The 25,560-nt window shown below is 37.7% G+C and overlaps 1 protein-coding gene across 3 annotated transcripts in view; it reads right to left on the reverse strand.

Moving 5' to 3' along the window:
- USP15 (ubiquitin specific peptidase 15) overlaps positions 1–23,601 on the reverse strand; it is a 73,573-nt gene extending 49,972 nt beyond the window's left edge. For all 3 annotated transcript variants that reach the window (XM_074902977.1, XM_074902976.1, XM_074902978.1), the window contains exons 1-3: positions 23,450–23,601; positions 7,008–7,135; positions 2,152–2,282 (exon numbers count right to left, since the gene is read on the reverse strand). In XM_074902977.1, coding sequence (XP_074759078.1) covers positions 2,152–2,282; positions 7,008–7,135; positions 23,450–23,538 — 348 coding nt within the window. In that variant the 5' untranslated portion in view covers positions 23,539–23,601. The remainder of the gene's footprint in view (positions 1–2,151; positions 2,283–7,007; positions 7,136–23,449) is intronic.
- Positions 23,602–25,560: the final 1,959 nt, after the last annotated feature.

The raw sequence follows: 25,560 nt of genomic DNA on the forward strand, positions 1-25,560 counted from the left end.
TATGTTCATTTTTGTAACACCTATTGCAAAACAGTTTAGAGGATTTTTTTTAATAAAAGTAAAATATAGAAAAGAAATATTCAGGGTCACCTCTTAAATGTTTTTCCCTTTGATCTTCCAAACTGTAACTGCAGTACTTAGTCATGTAGACTGTTCCAAAAATAACCATCGGCCTGATATACGATACATCTGACAAATACGGTAAAAAAAAAAAAAAAGCCACCAGCTAATTGCTAGGAGAGATCTGCTATCTGCTGTACAAATATAACTTGTATGCATGTGCCATAGGAGAAAAAAGTGAATGATTTTATTGCTGTTCAGTAGTTCACCTTAATGACTGCCAACCATGACATTTAAATAGAAATGCATCTTAATTTAAGCAGCTTAGAAGGGTTTTCAGCTCCTAGAGTAACAACAAAATAGTTGCAGTAAACAAAACTGTGCAGTACGGCTAAGACACTTCTGAGAATAAAACTGACACTCTAGTGGTAGTATTACCACATCCTATTACTTGAAGTCATAATGTTATCTGACATGGATCAAGTACAACATTGCATCAATTTAAAATCAGGATCCTCATTTCAAAAAAGTTGATGTGACAAAGGGGATGAAAGAAAAGTATCATCCCATGTTCATGAAAAAACATTAAAGCAGACAGGAGGAAGAATCATGAACAAATGAAAAAAGCATCAGAGAGAAAAATTCTTAACTGGAATACCATCTCAGAGGAGAACTACTGCTCATACTGGCAGAAAATAATGAAGCTATGCCAGTTTACCTGGCTACTCATTACACTCCATGTACTTTTCCAGTTAGTTCCTTCTAAGTAGAAGGCAAGTTACTCGTTAATTCCCCTTCTCTCTCTCTCTTTCCATTTTCCCCCCAAAGTGAAAACATTACAGAACTTTTACTTTACCATGATGATGGAAGAGCATTCAGTTTGCTGAACTCCATCTTCAGGAAAAACAGTAACAAGTTGATAACAGATATATCTTTAAAGAAGGAAAGCCATTTTAATGGACCTCAGCTCTTACAGAACTAGAGAAAAAGAAAGAGACATTCCAGGGATGTCTCTTTAAAAAAAGATCTCTTTTATTGCACTAAAGAGAATGTTAAAAAAAACCCAACAAACTACTTCTATTGCTGACCAAATGAATCTTGAAGACACAGAATTACTTCTGTAGCTAAATCTGGCGTTTGTTTGAAAGGAATGCACTTCAAGTAAGTAGCCAGCATGCATGTACTTAGACCATCCTCATGTCATAGAAGGAAAAAAAGTTGTATTATGCCAGCAGTCACATCAAACTAAATTCCAATCATAACATTCTGTCAGCATTTTTTCAGGAATTAAAATAAAGATCTGAAAGAATATACCCTAATGGTCAATTTCAAACTGGCAAGCATACCAAGATGTATTTTAAAACTTAAGTCATTCAGTCCAGCAAGGATGCAACTGTAACCATTAACCTGAAAATCGTAAGAAATAATACAAACAAAAAAGATTGTATGATCAATAAACCAATACAATGCCATATCACTTTAATAACAACGATGGTATGTGCTGAAGCAAACAAAAATTAAGATCTTTGATGTTAATTTTTCAGTATCTCATACTGACCGAGGGCTGTAGTATCCGCCATACCATGGACTACTACTTGTGTTGAGGTAAGCTTTTTGCTTCAAGAAAAAACTCCCTTAGCAAGCTGCTGACCACAGAAGACTATGCTTACCACTAATTACCAATTACTCTGCCAATGTTAACATTATTAGGGCTAGGTTTTTCACTAATATAGTCAATACAGTTTTAGGATTTTATATATAATTACAAAATCATTTGCATTAATAGACTTACAAGCTTCTAAAGCAAGTTCTTCTCAAAATACTAGAGGGCTTACTTCCAGGAAAAAAAAAGCATTACATCCTTTGCATCCTTGTTTCTCAATATTAAAAGTGTAAGCCTCTAAAATCGGAATAAAAATTAGGTATCTATAAGCAACTAAAGCAGAAATTGTCTATATGATTATCATAGGACAGGACTTACAATCTTCTCATAAATTCCTGTGCAACTCCTGCATATTTGCAGGACTATATCTGAATCACATTCATCCCACATTCATCCCACATTCATCCCAGTAGGCAATTTAAGAGTACCTTGCGTGCTATTGGCTCTTGACCTTCCATCAGTGTGTACCAGCTAACTAGCCTATTCCAGCCTTCAGTTGGCAAAAGGATGTAGTCCAGCTCATCAATGAGATGTTCCTTGAGGGACTGAGAATCACCATCTACAAGGGAAAGATATTTTTACTTGAATACTGTAATTCTGTTAATTGAGTTTTTATATATAACATTTTTCATATAAATAGCAAACAAAGTATTTTCTGAGTCACGGTTATGTTATCAGTATTATGGTGTTCAAAGCAAAACTCTTCTGAAGCTACTTAGGCAAGCTATCCAGTTTATGCACAGCACACCTATTACAAGTAGTGCTCCTGCACTCAGGAGCCCAAGTGACAATTCCATATCCTGATGCAATTGTAAGTGCCTAACTTGTTATCGCACACCATCACAGCCTTCAGAGAAACCAATCCATTTCTTCACCCACTTCACACATACTCCCACATCACCATGGATACTTCCATTTCACGCTACAGTTGCATCCTTCACCAAAAATGCAGGAATGGGTAGTTACAGTAGACCCAAGACAAAGTTCAAAGTCATTCGCTTCATGTCAGACTGGGAAAATAACATGGTACAATCCTCCTACTGAAAGGATCCTACGTGCTCTGGAAACACAGTCCCTACAAAATTCTTCACAAGGACAGCAAGATGCGGCACTTGAAAGAAATACAACTTGCCAACCTCTTTATGTAAGTGGCATGCTTTTAACTTTGGTTCAATTCTTATTACAGTAGTAGGATAACAGCTACCTTATACGTGTAAGAGGTGATGCCAGATCTGAGCCACTGGGAGCCGCAGACAATTAGGGCAGCTGTTCTTCCATTCGGAAGTACCCAACTACAGGCCAACAAACATCCCTCAGTACAGAGGGAGATAAAACAGGGAGACCCACACTTTCAGCTCCAAAGAATAAACCAGGATGAGAAACTTAACAAAGTATGAAAATAAACAGACTATGTAAAAAATAAATAGACTGTAATGAATATACAGACTATTTATTTTCATTGTCCTATGTGAATGAACTGTGGAGTTACACCGCATAATTAAAAGTGAGCATAAAAGTTACCTTAAATAATCTCAAATTCCTTCAAGTATTTGCTGCCTTCTTGGATTTTTTTTTTTTTTAAGGAATACTTCTAAGCAAAATTAATACTATTACCTTTATTCTTCTGCAAGGATAAAAATCAGTGTGCTATGTGACTATGAAAAGCACTAAGGTCCAGTCATTTGATCATATTTCTGTATTTCTCTTGTTTCTCCTTTGTACAGATTGAGCAAACACAGCATAACGTGACTTCAATTAAAAAAAAAAAATGATCCTGAGCATTATAAAAAGGCACACTTAAAAAATTAAAGGTCCTTTAATAATAACTTTTTTTTTCTTTGTCCAAGAATTTAATAAAATATGTTTCAACATGACCTTTTCTGTAAGAGGGCGACACTACTGAGGACATTTAAGAGATGTGTTCACTTCCTCATGGGGAGAGTAAACAAGATTCAGCCTAGCAAGAGTCTAGAACACTCCCTACGCCACCTGCACTTGACACACCTTCAGCTGGTTTAAAGGGTTTGTGATTTAAGGGGAAATCTGGGAAAAAAGCAATGCTTTTTGCTTTAATCACTCAAATGGTGAAAATATGGTCAAAGAAGGATGCACAGCTTTCTCAGCTCCTATTATTACTGGTGCTAACTCCCTCTTTCCTTCTTCAGCTAAAACCTTGATGTGTGAACAAAACACAGTAGATGCACATTGTTCTCAGTTCATGTATTTTAAGTGTGTGATAATTATTACTACCATTATTGTTCTGAGGTGACAAAAAGATACTGTTTCCATAATATGCAATCTGTGAAGTTTAGAGATGACTTCACGCAGTCAAAAAGGTACAATACTGTTTGCACGTGTTTTCTCCGATAAAAATCATAAATTACTTAGTAGGAAGAGCTAAATAAAAAACACACCTAACAACAACAAAACCCCCAAAATACAGCATGTAAGTGTTAGAATGATTAAGTTACTTTAGAAAGGAGGGATAATCAAGTTCAGAAATAGCAAGATACAAGAGCAACATGGAAGGCAACAAAGGAAAGTGGAAGAAAACCTCAGACTTTAGGTTCCACTTTGGGAGTCACAGTACATCCATGTCTCAAACAAAAAGTAAGATGGAATTTCACATGAACATTTCAATGAACATACAGGTAAATAAGAATTCAGTTCTTCATGTAGATAAATATAATTAATGGGACTGAACAAATGAGACTTCAATCAATGCACCTGTCTGAAACGTACTTTCCTTTTTTCTCCTCAAGCTGTTTCACCCTAGCTGTATAAGTAACAAGTTTCAAGAGCCAAGTTTTGGTTCAAAACTGTCTTGACTGATTAGGAAAAAAAATCTATATTCAAGAGCTACAAACAAGAAACATTTGCTGAAATAATTCATGACTCGCACATTCACATCTTATTGGCCCACTCAATGCTATGCATATGGTGGTTCCATTGTAATGGGAGCAAAGCACGGGGAGAAATCTACAAACACATCTTCAGGTCCAAGTATCTCTTTAAAAGGTTCATACTGTATTTCTGCATTGATCTGATATAGCTACAGGAGTTTATAGTGAGAAGATAAAATTTAGATTCCATTCTGTCTTTCTAAAATCCACAACTTTTCTCCAAGTATAATTTTTACAGAACCGTATTTCACCAAAGTTGTTCCCTGACTCTGACACCATTTTCTATGATGAATAATCATCTATTCTAAAGGACTACTTCCTTGTGCTTTGTTTGCTCTTCTAAAATTGACTATATTGCTCTTCTTTTGAAGATGACACATGTGCATTCCATTACATTCAACAATTTTTTCGCATATGTTGAGATTAACTGAAATCTCTACCTGTTACTTTTCACTGCTCTCACTTCACCCAAATGTTCAGGAAATAAGGGAGCAGCATTTAAGTAATATAAGCACAACATACTGCTTCAGTTTTCTGGAATCAGTCTTTCTTGAATTTAATAATAGTTTTTCTTATCACTGCATTACACTGCAGAATATCTGAGAAAGCATGCCTGTTTTAGATTATTTTATTCTTTAAATCAGATGCAAATTTTCAGACTTGGCACTTAAGGAGAGCAGTATGAGAGCAACTAGTCCACACTACATACCAAAGACAGAATTAAAACACAAGCACTTTCAGGTTCAATTTATGCTACATAGGAAACACTTTTGCAGCAGGTGAAGGAGGCAGCTACTATTTTCTGAGCACTAATGTCCTTAATTTTTAAATTGTGTTCACACCAAACAGTAGATGTCAGACAGTAATTGGATGCATGGTACCACTGCGAATGAAGAGCCTTCTAAGTTTTAGAACCATGAATGAGCAAAAAGTGAAGTTCATAAACCCTGATGCTGTATTTTGAAAGGGGTATTGGCAGTGTCAAAACAAGAGCACACAGGAACACAGGTTTTCAGGAGCTTTTAGCAAAATGGCTAACATGACTTTAGATTTGGACTGCTAATCCTAATATAGGCTTCATATCCACAGCAACTTTAAACATGTATGTAGAATAAGTTACAAATAATACAGATCAATTAACACAGTGCTTTGCACATCTAGAAATCACCTTTTTTTTTTTAAAGTGGGTAGACACAGAAGAGAGACTAAGCTGATGCTGCCTGACTGAGGATAAAAAGATCTTGCTACATCTGATTTCAACTGAAAAGTATCACCTGAACATGCCTGCCTCACTGCAAGATTTGCTACAAGAATATACAAAAGATCTAGATCCTTACATTTCAGAAAACAAAACACATCACTGACCTGGAGCAAAAAGACTTTTAAGTTTGTGGATGGAAGAAAACATATAGACCCATATGACAATACAGCACTAGTCAGACATGAACATTCACTCACACTGACAACTACTGCAACATGGTATGACAAGTCCTATGAAAGAGGCAACCATCTTTAACACTTAACTTGCAAAATAATGAGATATTAATTACAGTTGAGAAGTTTTGAATTAACAAAGTCAGAGCTCATCATAAACCCCATGAAGTTGTAAAAATTTGTATTACTACGTGCAATTAGATTCTGCAGTACTATTACATTACCTGTAACTGCAAAGAAGGAAACCAATTACCTGCTAGATTTTGTAGCCACCAGATTTTGCACATTAAATATCAACAGCTCTAATGGTATTTCAACACTGGACATTAAATATAGAATTTGATCTAAAGCTTAAAATATCTGGGAAAGTATTCCAAGACCTGAGTCCACAAATCTGACTACAGTTTAGCAAAAGTCAGTCTAGACCTGAGCAATTGTAACAGTGACAGAGTATAACCATACTTAGAAGACCATAAAAAAAGTAGGAAATTATCCTCTATCATTTCACCCGACTTTATATTATCACTGAACTGCATAAAACCTCTTACTCAACTGTTCCAGAATCAAAGTAAGAGCTTGAGGCTCATTTACAAAAATTAATTTTAGAGTTCAACTTTACAATATTATTTTAAATCAACCTATTTAGTTAAGCTAAAAAAATCTTATTGAATTCAGGCTAGCTATTTGTCAACTTGACTAAATTTCAACTCTCAAGGGATCCCAAAATACTGTTATAAACCATTAATTTTTATCTTATTAAATACTCTGTTGCCATTGCAAAGAAATTGCCATAATTTTATTCATAAAATCATAATTTGTTAGGGAAATCTATTCCAGTTCCCCTGTCATGGGATTCATTTACACTAACAACTACAAAACATGAACAAACTGTAACAAATTTGCACTAAATGTTGGTATTGGCTTATTAAACAATCAGAAGCAGTTACCTTTGAGAAGTCCAGAATTATCAATAGGACCAGGGTACACATTCTGATCTCCCATCTGGTATTTGTCCCAGCTGTCAAAACCAACATATTTCTTCCACTGTTTGAACCAGCGACTATCCACTAGATACCTTAAATGGAAGAAGACATACAAGTTAGTTATTGGCATGCTACTACTTCCTACAGTACCAGTTAACTCATGTTAAAGCACTTGTATCATCAGCCTTGCAAAATGGAGAATGTTTTTCTGCCTGGTCTGCTAACCATTATCAGCATCTCCTACCAACAAGGGCTTTAAGTGTGGGCAATTAAAGATCCCACGAATCACAGTAGGCAAGTACAGTTTTGCAAGACCGACAATACGGTATATCAGAAGTTGAAGAATGGTAAGTTCAAAAAACATTTCCCTTTTTAGCATGAAATATCATCAGCTTTAACTCCTGTTCTCAATTTGTGAATTCAGGAGATTCAAGTTAAAACTTTATTAATTAGACAGGCCTTTAAAAAAAGACCTCTAACTTCTAGTAAAATTTTTTTTCTTGAGTTTTATTTATAACATTCATATTCAAGTCAAAAACTTAAGAACTCTGATGTCCTGTCAAGAACCAAAGAGTCTAAGTGTTTTCTTCCTTTGAGTCAGCACCAACACATACAGTAAATGTTCTGCTTTTGAGGCAGTACTAGATGTTCCTCCTACACATAATTATCAACTTCACACTTCCATATAAAGGGATATCTCTAAACTCAGCTCCACAGTATTTCTACCCAGATTAAGCTGTTGCCAGTCTGGCTTTTATGAAATCCAGTGATACCTACATTTTAATCTTAAAGAAATTCTGGACAAAAAGATATAAGACACCAAATCTGTTCAGTGATCCTTATTCATTTACATTTTTTTTTAAAAGACACCACCTTCATTATTTCTCTTTCCTAAAAGAATCCATCTCCTGTCTTGTATGTGCCAACCTTCTGCTACTACCCTAGTACACATCATAACACTATCAGGATAAAATGATACGTCGAACTAAAGATCATAGGTAATCCTGTTTTTTTTCTCCAGTATTTGACTACTGGACTCTCATTTGCAGCATACCAATAATATGCTATTGAACCTTTAAGAGATCTTAATAGTTCCTAGTGATTCAAATAATAGTCCACTAATACATACAGCTTTATAAGGTGATTGTTCTGTAGCAGTTACTCATGAACACCATGGAAAAACATAGAACAAAACCATTAAGCAGCCACAACTCTTGTAACCAAAGAAGTACAAAAACATTGTGTGAGTATCCATTTAAGGGAACAGGTTCTGAAAAACATTAACGGGGTCCTAAATTTGTGCTCCTAAATTATCTAACTACAATAAGAATTAATAAACCTAACATACATTGTCTTGACTTGTTTCTTCTTCTTGAGTCCGTTTTTTTTTTTCTCTTACATACACAGATCAGGCCTGAAGTCAGCCTCCAGAAGTACTGCTAGCAAACCTCTGGTAAAGAAGGAATTACTCTTGGGTAGTACTCAGTAAGTGGGATTCTTTGTTGTCAACTTATCAGATTCTCTTCTCAATAAGTTCCAATTTTTCAGATTCTACAAGACATACTTTTAAGTATGTGAATATACAGGTAAATATATTTTGGAAAGTAGGAGGAAGAAGGCATTAGAAAGCTATACATAAGATCACCACAGCCTTTTGGATGCTTACTTCCCCTACATTCCTCAAAAACATCAAAGACTAAGGTCTCAAAGGTAACTTAAAAACATCTATGACAACAGCATCTTAATTCACATGGCAAACAGTACTGATTCAAAATATGATTATATCAACAGTAATAATGAGTCTGGGAACAAATTCCTCCTAGCCTTAGCTTGTAACTAAGCAAACATAAATAGCAAAGGCAGAGCTGTGTCTCAACTGCAATAGACACAGCTCTGCCAGTGTAAAAACCCTGGTTAGGGAACAAATTTCTCCCTTACTGCATCAATGCCAGCTGTACTCTGGAGCATGCACCTCTGCCATCTTTCAGTGTAACACCTGGTCTTGTATCTGTTCTACAGTCACAACCTTTCACTACTGTTCAACAGTCATCAACTATGAGTTGCTATCTCTTCTCAAATTGTTCTGTATGCAGCTTTGTCCTTGAACATGCAACACACAATTTCTTTCTGAAATTTTAAACACTTAATGCAGCAGTCAGAATACAGCCTCAAACTGCTTTCTGAACTAAAATTATACAGAAAAAAAGTTAAACGCTATTAAGGAAATGTATTTTGTTGCAAAAATTCCCTTTTCCACTCTTACCAGACAGTGACTAAACAGGGTGTTTCGGGCACAATGCAACACACCAAATTGGTAATGAAATAGCGTATCTGAAGTCCTATTCCAGAAATATGAGATACTTACCTTCACTATGATTTTACAACATTGAATCATTCTAAAGTAGTCTGGCCCAGCACTGATTATTTCAGTTTTGTGGCAGAATTCCCTTGACAGGTTTTGTTTCCTATTAAATTCTAAACAAAACAAGACGGGAAAAGGCTAAGCTGCATTAAAGATGGTGACTTATTTATTTCAAATATATGTTCCAGTCCCACACGCATTTCACACTTCAAAAATCAAACTCATTCAGTAAGAATACACTGATTTCTGGACCACTTTTCACTGCTTACGCTGTTCAATTAAGTTGTAAGAACTACCTAACAAAAGTAATGAGCTTCTCAAAATAATTCAAATCTTTGTGTACAGAAAACTTCATTTTGCAACACAAGAAAGCATCCAAGTAAAAGCCTTACTGTCTTACGTAAAAGCCTTTTCTGAACTTAACTTTTCAGGATCTCCGAACACAGCAGCAGATTTAGTGATCACTGCAGCAAAACCTATGAAACCACAAACTTCAAACTGTTGTGAAATTAAATGAGAACTTCAACTACCAAAAAATGACCAATTTGTGAAAACAGGCATATAATGCTATGTAGACGTAATTTAAAATTTGGTATTATCATTTGTTTAAAACAAGCATTCCATTAAAAAAAAAAAAAAAGCATGAATATTTTTTAAAGTATCAGATGAAAGCAAAGATAAAACATTTTAAACTTGTGAAGTCCCTCCAAAACACTATGTTTGCCACTATGCAATAGATAGGGGAAATGAAGCAACATCATAACAGCTCCCCGGTATGCTTTAAAATATTTGGTATGTTTGTTACTAGAAGTGTTCAACTATATTTTTACTATCACAAAGTCTTCCTAAGCAATACTGCAACAGAAGGAAAGAAACAACTTAAACAAAATAGGTTTAAATTTTACAGAGATAACACGTGCTTCCTTTTCTACAATAAATAATCAGATGTAGATGTCTTCAGGTTCTGAAGATGTCATCTGTAGATGTCATCTGGTTCAATGAAGGCAAGAATGCTTTTGGTGGGAGAGTCTCAACAGTGAATGCAGAAAGATTTTAAAGTGCTTTCTCTAACAGATACTCAATCCAATTCACGTCCAAGGTATGCCACATTCATCTATTACCCAGAAATAGGAGGAGGAGGAAGAGAATACAGCAGACAGAAGCCTGCAATAGGCAATTTAACCTATTTAATTTAAAGATCACATGAGAAAGAATTTAAGCATTCAGTGAACACCACAAAGATAGTCCACTTGAAAATTAAGAAAGAAAAATCAGATTTCTACAACAAATTTTCACCAAACAATAACCAACTGTTGCAATTAAATGAGTGTTGTCTTCCATTTCCTGGAAGAGAAAGACATACACTAGACTCTACCATGGAAGTTTGAATTGGTATGACCATGTTAAATGGTGTGACTATTCTACACAGTGCATATGTAATTGAATATAGAGTCTGATATTACAGGTAATTTTTCCTTTACCCTGAGTCTGCCAGAACAAGCCTGATGCTACCATAATTGAATCATTAGTATTTGTATCTTTTTTCTTTTAAAGTACAAGTAGCAGCACTTCTTCACACATTTGCAAAAATCCAGTTCTTTCATTCTGCCTATATGAATCCCTATTCCTTTTACAACAGTGTCTTAGTATTTGACTCATTTTTCTTTAATAAATGGAAAAAGGGACATTGAATTTGATTAATCTGACATGCCCTTGCTTTTGCTGTATAAACAAAGTTTTCAGTCTTATGAACATAATCAAGGCCGACAGCATTCTCACCTTTCTCTTCTGCGGGGGCCATTTAGGCACTATTCCCTAACAGCTGTAACTGTGTGTGGTTATGAATGCAGTGACTCTCAGGAATCCATTCTACCACCAAACCTGCCAGCCTTGTCCCCTGCTCCATCCCATAGCCTCTATTTTCTTGATCTAAATTTGAATGAACTATGAATCTTAAAGAAGGAAAACTACAATTTTACACAGAAATTATCATATAGGCAAACTGTCCATTGTTTTAATTAACGCTTAACAAATTAATGCTCCTGTGGAACCATATTACTTTTCAAATGCTTTGTGTTAAATGCCTGATCATATCCCAATAACATAGTCATTAACAGAAAATTCTGATAATTGTACTTAATAGTGCAAGAAAGCCTGGGGTCCACTGTTCTGGATTTTAAATGTTCACCATTACCTATTTCACCACTTCATCAGCTTTATTCTTCCACATCCAATTAATTTTGCCACTAACCAAAGTCTGCTCTGCAGTGTCTCTTTACAGATCTCCCTAACTGAAAAGCTGTAACATTTCTGCTTCCTAACACAAAGTGCAAAAACTTACATCACTTCTCTTCAAATTCAGGCATTTGTACTTACATGCTCAAATAAGAGATTAATACTTCTAGCATAAAGAAGTTGAAAGGTCACCTATAAATCATGCAAGTATGTAAGTGTGGTCAGAATTAAACGGTACAGTAAAGTTCCTTCCCTGGAAAGAAAATGCTGAAGGACAAACAAATCTTAAAAAAAAAAATTCACATTCATTTTGAGACTCTCTGAGCAAAGTCTGTCCAGTAGTACAATGGAGAAAAGCAAAATGAAGAATGCATGAATACCAAAATTTTGAAAGCTACTCAAATTACTTTGTCTTCATACCTTCTTTCCTTTTTCTTACTTATAGTCACTGAGTAGTGCTTTGTTAAGACTGGTGTATTTTGGACATAGGGACAAAGCTGCAAGGAACAATTAAGAAAGCAAAATGGGTGCAAAACACTATTCTAAGATTGAATTCTGCAACTGTAAAAAAAAGTTTGAATCTGTAAAGCATCATTAAAATTGCTTACTTTCAGACAAATAAGAGCCTACATGCATTTTGTTCAAGATGTGCCCTACTGAAGATTAATGAAAAGGGAAGATCATGAAATCTGTGTGTACCCAAGGGCAAAGCTTAAAACTTTCATTAATACTGCTTGTAATATGAAGCAGTATATATCTCCCTCTGTGTACTAATTTTTAAACAGAGTGAACCAGGAAGATTAATTTATTAGGATAAGGAGCAAATGGGTCAATGCCAGTTCTCAGGATTTCTTACAGACCACATCATATTCTAACAATCAAACTTGAAACAAAAATATATTTGATAAAGCACTACAGGTCTTACTAGAGCCTAGCAAACCACCTGCTGACCACAGATCATAGCTTACAAAGTACTACCTTATTTTCTATCCCCATATTCAGCTCTTAACACCCTTTATAAACAAAGGTAGGTACGATACTTGTGTAAATCTGGTAATAAATTTATTTTCTATTTAGAGATAATTGCTTTTAACTGACTCAGGATCTACCAACATTGTTTAGACTTCTTAATTTAAGTAAGTATAGAGTCTTTATGCTCAGATAGATATTCTTAAGAGCAGTTTACCACAATGTTGAGGTAACACGCATTACATGCAAAAGAAGGATTTACTAAATTTAAATAGCCTAGGAAAAAAATTTACAGATACAGATTTGGAAAAATGCTAACAGACACAGTAGTTGTGAATTCTTAACAGTGAGTTACTGGTTATGTATATACATATGCACATGCATATAGACATTTCATACATATTAGGCATTTTAATGAGCATTTTGCTACGTTTACTTCAATATAAATCTGATACAGGTGAGAGAAGTTATTTTGAGTTACTATGGAATACAGTCACAGTAAGCTGGAATCTTCCTACTTTACAAGAACTTGTTCTTAATCAATAGATGAAATACTACTTTTCCAATAAGATTAGGGAAAATGAAAATGCGATACACTTCCCTCATCTTTATGCAAGAAGGATACCATATTAAAGATTACGCTACAAAAAAATTAATGCAATTACACCATGCTCAGTTTAGGGGATTGTACTGGGTCTGGCTGAGCTGGAACTGGTTTTCCCCTATAGCAGCCCTCACGGTGCTGTGTTTCATGTTGGGAGCTGGCAGGGTGTTGAGAGCACCCTGGTGTTGTGGCTACTGCTGAGCAGCGCTTGCACAGCACCAAGACTCTTTCCGACATTTCCCCCCGCAGTGGGACGGGGTGGGCAAGATCTTGGGAGGGGACACAGCCAGGACAGCTGACCCGAACTGACCAAAGGGATATTCCAGACCATGTGACGTCTGCTCAGTATAAACCGGGGAGAAAGGAAGAAAGGAGTGGGGGGTCACGCCTGGTCCTCTGAGGCAACCACTATGCGTATTGGAGCCCTGCTTCCTGAAAAGGCCCCACATCACCTGTTAATGGGAAGCAGACAATAAATCTGTTGGTTTTTTGTTTTTTTTTTTGCTTCCGCACGTGGACTTTTGCTTCGCTTTGCTTATATTAAAACTGCTTTTGTTTTACCCACAAGGGTTGGTCTATCTAATTTTCTTTCCCCTCTTTGCCCTGTTGAGAAAACAAGGAGAAAGGGGGGGGAAGTGATAGAGAGACTTGGTGGGTACCTGGCATATAGCCAAGATCAGACCACCACGGGGATCAATCTGCTAAAGCACTTGCATAGCTAAAGTCCAGACTTCTTAGTGTTAATGGAAAAAGTAAAATTCAGAAATTTATAGACTATAGCTTTTGAGCCTACAAACACATTCAGTATAGCATTCTCACCAAGATCAACAAGACTACTCATCTACACAAAACACAGAAGGCAAACTGTAAGAAGGCAACTTAATGTCTTTTTGTCAATGTTATAATATCCATGATACAATCAGCTACCTGAAAATGAAGTATTACCTATGAGTGACATTCAGTAATTTAAGAGGAAAAGACATACCTCAAGTAAACAGAACTACATCTGCTAAAACCTAATTTCTTAAATAACTTGATCTCTTTTTAGTGGAAGATTATTAAAAACTTGTAGCATGCACTTGAGACCAGATACACTTCACTGAGTATGTGTTGTCCCAGATACAAAAATAACATACCATGCATTAGTAAGAGAGACATAAAATGTCTGTACATTAAACTCGGTACAATGTTTTGCTTTTATTTTTGTTACTATTACCTAATGCAGGAAAGAGTTCCAAACCAGTCTAATGTTACAGTAGTCTTTTGAACTGTGGACCTGACTGAGCAAGCCACCCAGGACACCTTAGTAAAGTGAGAAAATATGATTTATCCATTTTTTAAAACTATGATTAAGAAATGTCTGTTACTTAACTCTGATGCAATCAAGATTTCAATCAAGCAGGAAATGCTGATTTTGCTGTCTCAGATATCATCAGTCAAGCTAACAAGCAGGATAACCAACCCATCTTCAGAGGTAAAACACGCCTGGAGGATTCATAGTAGAGACTGAAGGAGAGAACTGTCTCAAATTTCTAGATATGCTGGGGCAATCTAGAGGGGCAAACCTTCTGAACTAAGAGAACTTCACAACGTGAACTGATTAACTCTAAATCAGCAAATAACTGACACTTACAGGCATTCCAAATAAATTAGTCACCTCAGATTGCTTGATGAAAACAGTACAACCAAGTTTGATTATACTAAATCACTTACAGCCAAGAATAACAGAAATACATAACTATTAGACTAGTCCCCTACCTTTATTGAAAGTAAGCAAAAATATGCATGTATGATTTGCTGAAAATTACACTCAAATAGGGTATTTTAGGTATTAATAATATTGGAAATACCTGTGAAGTTTAATTTGGTTTAGGTGTTTCTCTTAGTTGTATTACATATCCTTAAGAGATCTAAATTTTTTTTGAGCAAATAGAATCAAAAAACTATAGAGCATGTTCATGAACATGTTCCCCGTTCAAGTCTGGACTACTTCAGTATTCAGTGTTTACTTCTGAGCGGAGCTTTAGATCACTTTGTAAGATACGTCAGCTCTCATCTGTAAAATGTTTCTTGACTGTTTGAAGCAGACTATAATATACAAGGGACAATTTATACTCTTGAATCCACTGAAATGCCAGATACGAAACAAAACACAAGGAAATGGAATGAAGCTGCATAAGGGGAAGCTCAGACTGGACATTAGGAAAAGGTTCTTCACTGAGAGGGTGGTCAGTCACTGGGACAGGCTCCCCAGGGTAGTGGTCACGGCACTAAGCCTGTCAGAGTTCAGAACAACGCTCCTAGTCACATGTTTTTTTTAGGTAGTCTTGCCAGGAGCAGGGAGTTGGACTCCATGTTCCTTATGGCTCCCTTCCAACTTGAGATATTCTATGATACCATGAAAACCTCATATCCCTCCAGAGCACAAAAGGAGCTTGTGTAAGCAAACCAAGGTCTACACTACCTCTGCAGACATGCAACATATCAAAATTTGCAGAGTATCTTCAAAACATTCCACAACAGTGGAATTATTCAGATAAGAAAGACACGGGAACCCCATGCAATGACAAGTGGAGCACATAACAATGTATTTTACCAAAGCGCATCTTCTCCCTTTGATACAAAACACGTTTTGATATCATATGGATTCAGTGTTATTACTGCAGAAGATGAAATTCTGAACCTTGCTAACATAAATTCCAACATTCTCCTTCAATCAGCTGATAACAAAAGGCCTTATTTGAGGTCTGAGGGTCCTTGCACATTGCATTTGCTCAGCTTCCAATCTTAATTCAGGCTAGTGTGAATCCACTATCATGCAAAGGAGTTGAAAAACAGAATTAGAATGTTCCTTGATATCTTCCAGTATTACATGTCACTTCATTTCCTTTAAAAACAATGTTGGTCATACCTAGCTCATTCCATACAGAAGCTATTTGCCAATAATGTATACTCCCATTAAGTGTAACTTTTTGTTTAAATAATTCTTTTATTTGAACAATTTCTTGACAAGTATTGACAAAGCACAATGCTTAACATTTCAACCTAGTTTCCTCTTCCTGTTTTCCTGTGCATAGGTTGTTTTCAAAGCACAGATTACTTTTGACCTTAGACTATTTTCAGTTAATATAATTTTCCTGTAAAATAATATATTCCCAAAGCTCTAGAAAAACATGTAATCTTTTACTTAATTCTCATGGTTAGAAGCAAACAAGCTTTGTTTAGAATATTGTAAACCAACATAAAAAAAGTTAAAGTCGTAGCCATTTTAAACTTGCTTTAGCTGAAGACACTAAACAGACGAAATCTATCTTTAAGATGAGTTTAGATCAGTTATTCCAACCTCATATAGCCCCTACAGACAAAAACATTGAGAAAATAGTTCACTGCAGGTGTTACTATTCTTCAGGTCCCACTGAAGTGGGATGAAACGGCGATTATTTCTGGCATTTACAAAGGACTGCTCATCTCTGATTAAGGGCCATTAGCCTGGTTCCTGGTTGTGTTCTCCCCAATTTCTGGACTTACAAGTTTCTCCAATATAACCTACAAATCACAGAGTACTTATTTTATTATCTTTCCTAATATAGGCATACCAGCAACAAATATTTTATTCCTTTTACTCCTATACAAAATATTCAATATTAAACCACAACTACCAGTTGATAGTCATGCCTTATATCCAAATATATGTTCATATTGGGTCAGTCAATTAAAATTTCCATCAAAAGACTTTATCCTTATTAATGATCAAGTGTAGAGACTTAGGACAGCCCAAAATGAAATTACTTATAGCCTTTCTACATTAACTTACAAGAACAAAAGAATTAAGCTATTACAATACTTCTAAATGCACCTTCATTTCCTAAACAAAAATTCAACAAATAATAAAAATCACAATATATATACACAAGTTTTAAAATTGCACAGCTGCATAACCATGGATGGACATTGTTCATTCAAAAGAAAATAGTACCAGCAGGAAAGTTGCTAATTGATTTTTAAAATTCTCCCATGTTTTGTAACTTTTTCATGTATTTTAACTTTGCCTGTGGTTTACTGAATATTTTAATAAACCTTATTAACACAGAATCAACATCACAGAATTATAACGGTATTCATTTTTAACACCCAGGTGGATATAAAAATATTTGAACAGTAGGACTATGATCTTGGTATTTCCCATTGTTGTCAAAAGTGTTCTGAACGCATTCCTCGGTTATACATAGAGAGATTTAAACAACATGTAACCTAGATTTATTTATATTGACTGATAGGTCAGCCCTTCAACTTCAAAATCAAAACAATTAACTTTAATATTCAATAAAGACACTTCACAGAGAGACACTTATTCCATGACTGTGTACTGCTGGTACATTGTATCTTCTGAACACAAGCTATTTCACTTTTAACAGCAAAACTGTGCAAACTGTCCAGAGAGATAGGCGAGGATTTTTTTTTTTTTACCTTCCTCACTGTGCATGAGTCCAGATTAAGCAATACAGAGGACAAAGTGGAACAACTGTGTTGCTGAAAGCAAATTAGGACTTCTGTTTAAAGGCACAGCACCAAGTTTTTGTTCTTGCACAATTGCAACTATAATATATATATGGGTTTGTACCTGTATTCCTACTCTGATTAGGTTGGCCAAAATTGCTTGAGCACACTCATGATTAATAGATGCCTTCAAAATTACATTTTCTTTCAAAATTAACAAATTCTTGGAAGTTCAGGATTATAATAATTATTTCACTCTCACATACAAACCAAACCATAATTTTATTCAAAATGTAGGGAAATGCACAAGAAAAAAACCAACAAGGGTCAAAGAGAACAAAAAAAAATCATTTAGCTCCCATTTTTGATAAATCTTAGCCTAAATATTTCACATTCTTCTTTAGAGATAAACACTTTGGTCAACTAAATGCACAAAGATAATTTCAAATCAACTAATCGATCAAATTCTCCCTACAGCTCCCCATGCTCCGTTCCCACAATGTGCTGCAATAGCCTAAGCAGCACTTCACACCAAGAGGCACACCAAAAAGCCTGATTCAGCCAAAATTAATAGACTGCATTTTTTTGTTAAAATTTCAGTGTGAACTTTACATTAACAACCATATAAGTATTTGGATACACTTACAAACCTTTCATTTAAGCAAATACTTTTAATTAAAAAATAATCTAACTCCTAAACCAATGTTTGACTTCCAATTTTCAGGCAAAAGCCTGGCACAAGCATGCTTCCGAGTTGAACATGCTCTCACCCTGCCTAATCAATTAACCTACAATTCCACTGCAAGTATTCTCCCAGAAGAATTTAAAACAGAACATTTTGTCTATCTTCATAAGCTGTTGGTGAAATGCTGCACCATTCCACATGCAGTGAGACAAATCTAACACAAAACTTCAACCAGAAAGTCTTAAAAGACAAAAATCAGCAACTTAAACCTCATGTGAAAGAAAAGAAAGCAGCCAATTTTCAATTCTATCCTTGGAACACTGACATAGTGTTCCTTGTTTCTCATTATATGAAGCCATCAGAACAGTTTAGGATATTCCAAATGTTATTGAGGTGCAGGTCTTTAACATCTCATCATGCTCTCAGTGAAATCAAGTAAAATCTTCCATTAATGTTCAATCTAGATTCTGTTCACGTACAGCACAATGATGGATGATCAAATGTGGAAAACACCGAGAAGACCACAGTGTAAAATGCTATTAAAGCTTAGCACTTCAGCATCAAGGTTATCATCAATGACGGACACTGCAGGGTTTTCAAGTAGGACTTTATACGTCTGTTCATCAAGATTCATGAGTTTTCACTGCAACCAGAATTAAAATGTTTATACATTTTTGGTGGGAAAACTCTTTAAATACTCTTCTGGAGGGGAAATCTTTTAAGGTTGAACTTTTCATATCTACCGTTCATTCTCTGGGAAGGATTTTTACCCCACTTAAATTTTTACTTATTCTTGGCAGTGACTGAGTTTTAAACAGCCAATAGAATTCTCACAGTGCAAAAAATGAGAATATTTTCTTCACCTTCCAAGAAGTACACTCTATGGATAACAACAGACTCACCAGAACTTCAGAAGTGGTATGTATCAGAGACACATCTGAAAACTCACAATATTATACTTGTGTAGTTTTCATAATCTGCAAGTCTTAAAAGTCAGGAACAGATTAAGAATCTATCTTGTCGCTCTGTAAAATGATGACTGGCACCAAAATTCTTTGGCTTGCAGGACTGGAAATCAGTATCTTCCTTCTGGTCTAACCCTTACTAGCTTTAGTTTACAGATAGTGTCTGTATCTGCTTGTCTAAAAATCCTTATCCTAGAAGACATCTTTTATGTAAGTATTTCAGCACAGGACTCAATATTCTATCAAAACAGACAAAGGCTCTTAAAGCTCTTCTCTGAAAGGCAAGGCTTTTGCCTTCCTTATTAAATCTTGAGATTTCTGAACTCATTCCAAATGAACACCTTCTGTGACACTGTGGACACCACAACGGGACATTATGAATGGTTTTACTAATATATTACCGTATACAGTGCATCTTTATACAGCTACTCAGTATTCCCTATTCAAACATCTTAATACTGCATTTGTTCCTATAGCCAAATAAACTTCTCTTTTCCAAGTTACTGCTTTTAAAAATACAAGGAACATCTATATTCTCATCTGCTCACAAATTGCTATGGCAAGCAATAGATGAAAGAAGTACAGTGAGGAAATCCAGGAGAAAGAAAGAGAAAAATTGGTGAAACTGACAACTAAGGCTGTGCTGTTAGCCATTATTAGTCAGTACTAGCCACTGTAAGTGAAGCATTTATCGGCAGGTGGTATTTAAAGGCAAGAAACATAGTCTCACATTCTAGACCACGGAGGGCCCATGTGCGTAAGAGGTAGCAAAGCAAAGAGTATGAAAGCATCTGTAATGTCATATTTAAGTAACCGAGACAATATCTCTGAGAGAGCCGCAGAAGAAAAGAAACTACAGGAAAGGCAGGGCTGAAAGTGGTCTTAAAGACAAGAAATCATACATAAATATGGGAAGGAAATTACAGAGACGTTCACACAAGAAGTAGTCACATACAAGAACTGCCAGAGTCTTCATCACCTCTTTAAGAAAACTGTTCCAAGATCAGTAACTTCCAGTATTGAAAACTGCACCTCAGTAACACTATAAAAACAGAGAAACTTGGCAAGGTTCTCAAAAATACCACTGCAGCTACAAGGGCATTAAATAACACCAAGACCAGTTGGTCATGCAAATTATACAGTAGCTAAAAAATTGATGAACATCAATAGCTCTTCAATTTCTGAGGATACAGGAAGACACTGATTGAGTTCAAATCTGTCTGTAGCTGTAACAATTAGTATTTTTTGTCTTTCTAAATGAGAAGTTAAAATCTCCACAAACAATAAAAATTCTCCTCACTTGCCAAGCACCAGTAGAATTTCAAAACACTGAGAAGTAATCAGATCCTAAAAGTGTGAGATATACAACTATATACAGTATTTTTTCTCTTCCAAAACCAGAATTCTAAGTCTTTCAACCACAGAACCTGAAGGTTCTTTTGATAATATTGCAAGAAGATAAACTTATATATAAATTCAAGTTTTGTGGAATGATGTGTTTTTTATGCTGAATTCACTACTCAAAGTAGTCAATGTTATTTAAAACAACTGATAAATTAAGGAGGTTCTTGCTTGGAAAAACTTAAATGTTATGTTTATTTAATGTATGCTTAGAAAAATAAGATAAATGGAGAGATGGAAGAATCCTCAATCTCTTCTACTTTAATATTTTAATCAATTAACTGCCCATAAAAGAATGCAAAAAAAAAAAAAGACCATTGGGACAAACTACCCCAAATCTTGAACCTGAAGACAGAACAGTCAAAAAATACCAGCCTTGTCTGTCCATTGAAGTAATATATTTTAATCTATACTATCCCCAAGCTACTCTTAAAAACATCCAATGAATGAAAATCTACAGCTTATGAAACTGTCCGTTCAAATGTTCCCCGATTCTTTCAATTCTTTTCCAATATCTCACTGTAAAGACACTGCGTTTCCAGTCAGTTTCATTTCTTTATCCGTAGTGCACATGAAGAGCTAATGATTAAATTTAATGCCCTCTTTACAGATACTACAAGACTTCCCTCTCTCTGCCCTATCTTTAGTTCCCTTTTTCTCAGAGAAAACCCCCAGGGCTTTATACTTTCCTTATATAGCTTATTGTTCTCTACACTCTAAATTCAGAAAAGCATGGACAATACTTCCAGTACAAGCCAGTAATTTTAAAAGGACTGTATTTTAGTGTTTTAAAACGCAAACAGAACAAGCTGATATGGCATTGCTCATATTTTTTTCAGCACTATTTACTGCTGAAAGTTGTAATTCTGAATCATGATTTAGAGCATGAACTGTTCTGTTTCCTTACTGATGCCATGCCTAAAGATCAAAAAGTTATTGACAAAATACCCCTGGAAAAAACACCTGGACTAAACATATCCCTTAATTTTATAACTTAAATACATAGCTCTAAGTATTAATCGTATGAGTGCACACACATACACATTTATGTAGCTAGATTTAACAGTTCATGAGTCAAAGTTAATAGGACTTTGACATAGCTTATTCAGTCTTGATTAATACCGGTGTCATAATCACAGCTAGATACATTAATTTTCAGAGAACCTTTTCCCACTTAACTGACTTCTTAATGTTAAAATATTTAAGGTACTAAAAAAAATTACAGCAAACTTTCTGTTTTAGTCATCATGTCAACTTTTCATAAAGTTACTTTCACTTTGAATAATATTAACTGTTTGAGGGTTTTTTTAGTACTTGGGAAGTACCCAGCTGAACCATTTAAAAAAATTTCTTGTAAGATTACAAGTCTGAGCACCCTTTTACTACTGCTGGTCACTTTCAACACTACCACGTAAATTGATTTCCTTTTTCTAGTTGCTTATTCTTTTTCAGTTTAAGAGCCGTCTGTTCATATGCCAAAGCTGAACATATACTCAGCAGTATTTGAATAATGCATCAGAATGTATGCTTCTGACACATGCTGCAGTATCAACACTGTTAAATATAGTCTTTTATAGAACTGGAACAGTGAGTGATGACAGCTGAAATGAGGTGGGCACATTCTACTTTTGTGTATTTGTACTTAATTTTCAGTAAGTTAATGCTTCAGCCTTTGTCTTTGGGTGACAGTTTCACACAGGAAGAGATTATGAGGTTGAGCAGTGGAAAAAGTGGAAGCTTTTTTTTTCCTTCTAAAAAAAAAAATGTCCGTTTTCCTAGGCTCGGAGAACAACTACAGAACCTAAATTACCAAATACACGCTAGAAAGATGTGTTTATTTAACCTAATTCTTTTCAACCATGGATCGTTCTGTTGACAATCTGTATGGCATACTAAGAAATATTTTCTGACTGTCCAGGAAAATATATTTTTTTAAACGTTTACTGTGGAAGAGGTATCATAAGGACCCATTCGCATCTTCGGGGGCTGTTTCTCAAGCAGTTAACCCGTTCACAAGTCAAAATAAAATTTCAATTTAAGGTTTATCGCAGCCGCGGATGGGCTTCAGGGCACCCCACCCAGGGTACAGATCTAATTTCTGACAACTTGAAGGTGACGCCAGGGCCGTTTCCTCCTTTCGGCTTGGATAATGGAAGAAACACCCGATAGTGGAGCTCTTCTACCCCGCCTCAATCCCTGCTCGGCCAAACAAGCTCCCGCGGCCTCCGGGCCCCTCGTCGTCCGGGGCTGCCATCCGGCACCGCGCCCCGCCAGTCACGCCGCTCCCTCCCCTCCCCCGCCGCCCGGCAGGGAGCTGACCTCGGTGCCTGCCCCCGCCGGGCGCCTCCGCGGCGCGGCCCTGCCGGCCGCCAGCAGCCCAGGCCAAGCCGAGGGCCCGCCGCACCAGGGCGGCCGGTGCCCTCCCGACAGGGGCCGAGGCATCCAGGCGGCGGGAGAGCGGTGGCGGGGGGTAACGGTGCTGCTCCCCCCCGCCCTGTCATCCGCCTCCCCCCCCCCCCCCCTCCTCGGCAGCCGCCAGCGCACGTGGGGGGCCGAGCCGCCCCCGGGAGCGGGGGCTGGGGGGAGCGCTGAGGGAAAGGAGGTCGGTTCCTCCGGCAGCCAAGTGGCACCGGGGGCGGTGGGAGCCGCCCGTGCCAATCGGCCCGGGCCCCCCCGCCCCTCCCTCACCAGGTGTCGCCCTTGCGGAGGGCGGTTTTGAGCAGCGCCGCGACGTCCGTGCGCTGAGTCTCCAGATCCGCCGCGCCTCCCTCCGCCATCTTCTTCCCCCGGCAGCAGCGGCGGCGGCGGCAGCGGCGGCAGCAGGGGCAGGAGCGGACCGCGCTGCATGCTGGGAGTGACGCCGACCGGGAGACGCCCTCGCCCCCCTCCCTTCCCAGAATCCGCAAGGCGTGGACGGAGGGGAACCCAGCGAGGCGCCGCGGCGCAGCGCCCCCTCGTGCCCAGGAGGTCTTTCCTCTCGGCACCTGGAGCGGAGGCGCATGCGCGCAGCCCCTGCCGTGCTGCGGCGGGGCCGCCTCTGCTCGCGGGGGCCCTCGGGGCAGCGGCGGAGCGCGGGGCCGCGGCACGCCGCCGCCGCGGCGGGGGTCGTCGGGCAGAGGGGTGCCCCACGGGGTGCCCTGGCGCGGCTCCGGGTGCCATCCGCGGCTCCGGGTGCCATCCGCGGCTCCGGCGCGCTCTGCTGCAGCGCCGCCGGGGCGGCGGCCTCCTGCCCGTGTGGGCGCTGCGGGGTGACCTCAGGTGGCCCCACCGGGCCGCCCTGAGGCCTGCGCGGCGGTGGCAGCGCTGCCGATGGCGCCCGGTGTGCCGGCCTCAAACCGGGCCTGCCTGGGCGCCGGGCTGGAGCGGCTCGGCCGCCTGGCGGTGCCTGCGGCGCCCGGGCGCCCACGGCATCTCCGGCCTTCCCGACCCGGCCTGGGTCATGTCTTGTGAGACCGCGGTTTGAAGTGTGTCAGAAAGAGGAGATCGTATTGACAGAATAAGGAGCTGTCTCCTTTTTGATCTTCCCTTCGGTGTTTTAATTTGTGTGCATAATTAGATGCTGTATGCCTTGCTAACAAATGAGGGGTTTGTATTCCCATAATTCATGTAATGATATAGTCTGCATTATTGTGAAAATACTGCTGGGAATTTAAATAGGCAGTGTGACTTACATTAACTTTGCCAGACCTTTGCAGAAACCAATGGATAATTTGTTGTGTTTGTTTCAGACACTTTTATCTGAACCTTGTACAAACAGTGCAATCTGTCATTTGGCATGCCACCAACAAATTGAATCCATGTGTTACATTACATTGACAGCTTTCTGTCTTCACACCTATTTATAGGTTTCGTAAGATTGTATAGAACTTTTGGGTTGGTGGGTGGGAAGCGCTGGTTACAACATCTGAAAACAAAGGTTGTTCTTGTATCTTATATTGCATCTATAATGCATGCAATTGTATATCTAACTCCCTCCACCCAAGTCATTTTGGTACGCTGAATTCTATGACTAACACTCGAAATGTATCATAGGCTGCCAGTCACATATTGTAAGCTATTAGGCATTATTACCTATTAGCTAATTACCGCTTACACGCTAGTAGCATGTAGCTGTTACTAATAGCACTGAAGATTGCTCTTTAGATATACACACAGCAAAAAAGAGAATGTAAGTAAGGCTCTTATGCAGCCAGGTAGTCCAAAGCAAAGGAAATATTTTGCCAGGATTATCAGTAAAGATGATGATGTTGAAATAAATGCAAAATCAGGATTTGTGACTGGAAAGGGAATATGAAAATCATACCAAATGTCTAAGTAAAACTCCCAAGAGCTCACAGGTGGTAACGTTCATGGCTGCTCTAAGAACTGGAATACAAAATTCCAGGAGAAGTGGCAAGCAAGTTCAAGGTAGATGTTACACGGAGAGTTACCTTGAGAGCTGTGGGTATAATGGCTACATTTAATGAGAGGAGAGAAAACTAAACTGGACAAGAATAAGGTTTCCAGACATTTGAAGAATAAATTTCTGGATTAGAATCTCAGAGTCTGCAAACAACTGTGATACCTTCCCATCCCTCGCGTGCCACATCTTGACAAACAAAGACAGTGTTTTAAACCCTGAAAGTTATCTGTGTGCCAAAGTTAAAGTTTGAGAAAAATGATATTTTCATGGAAATTTGGGCGAAAATATTTCTCGATCTACTACGCTGGTAAACAGATTCATTGTTTAGCAGTCCGTAGTAAGGCCATCAACAGTTTACTTCGCCAAAAGGTTCACCTGGAGCCACACTTTCCTCTAC

The sequence above is a fragment of the Athene noctua genome, chromosome 3 (genome assembly GCF_965140245.1).
Source record: "Athene noctua chromosome 3, bAthNoc1.hap1.1, whole genome shotgun sequence".
Taxonomy (NCBI): Eukaryota; Metazoa; Chordata; class Aves; order Strigiformes; family Strigidae; genus Athene; species Athene noctua.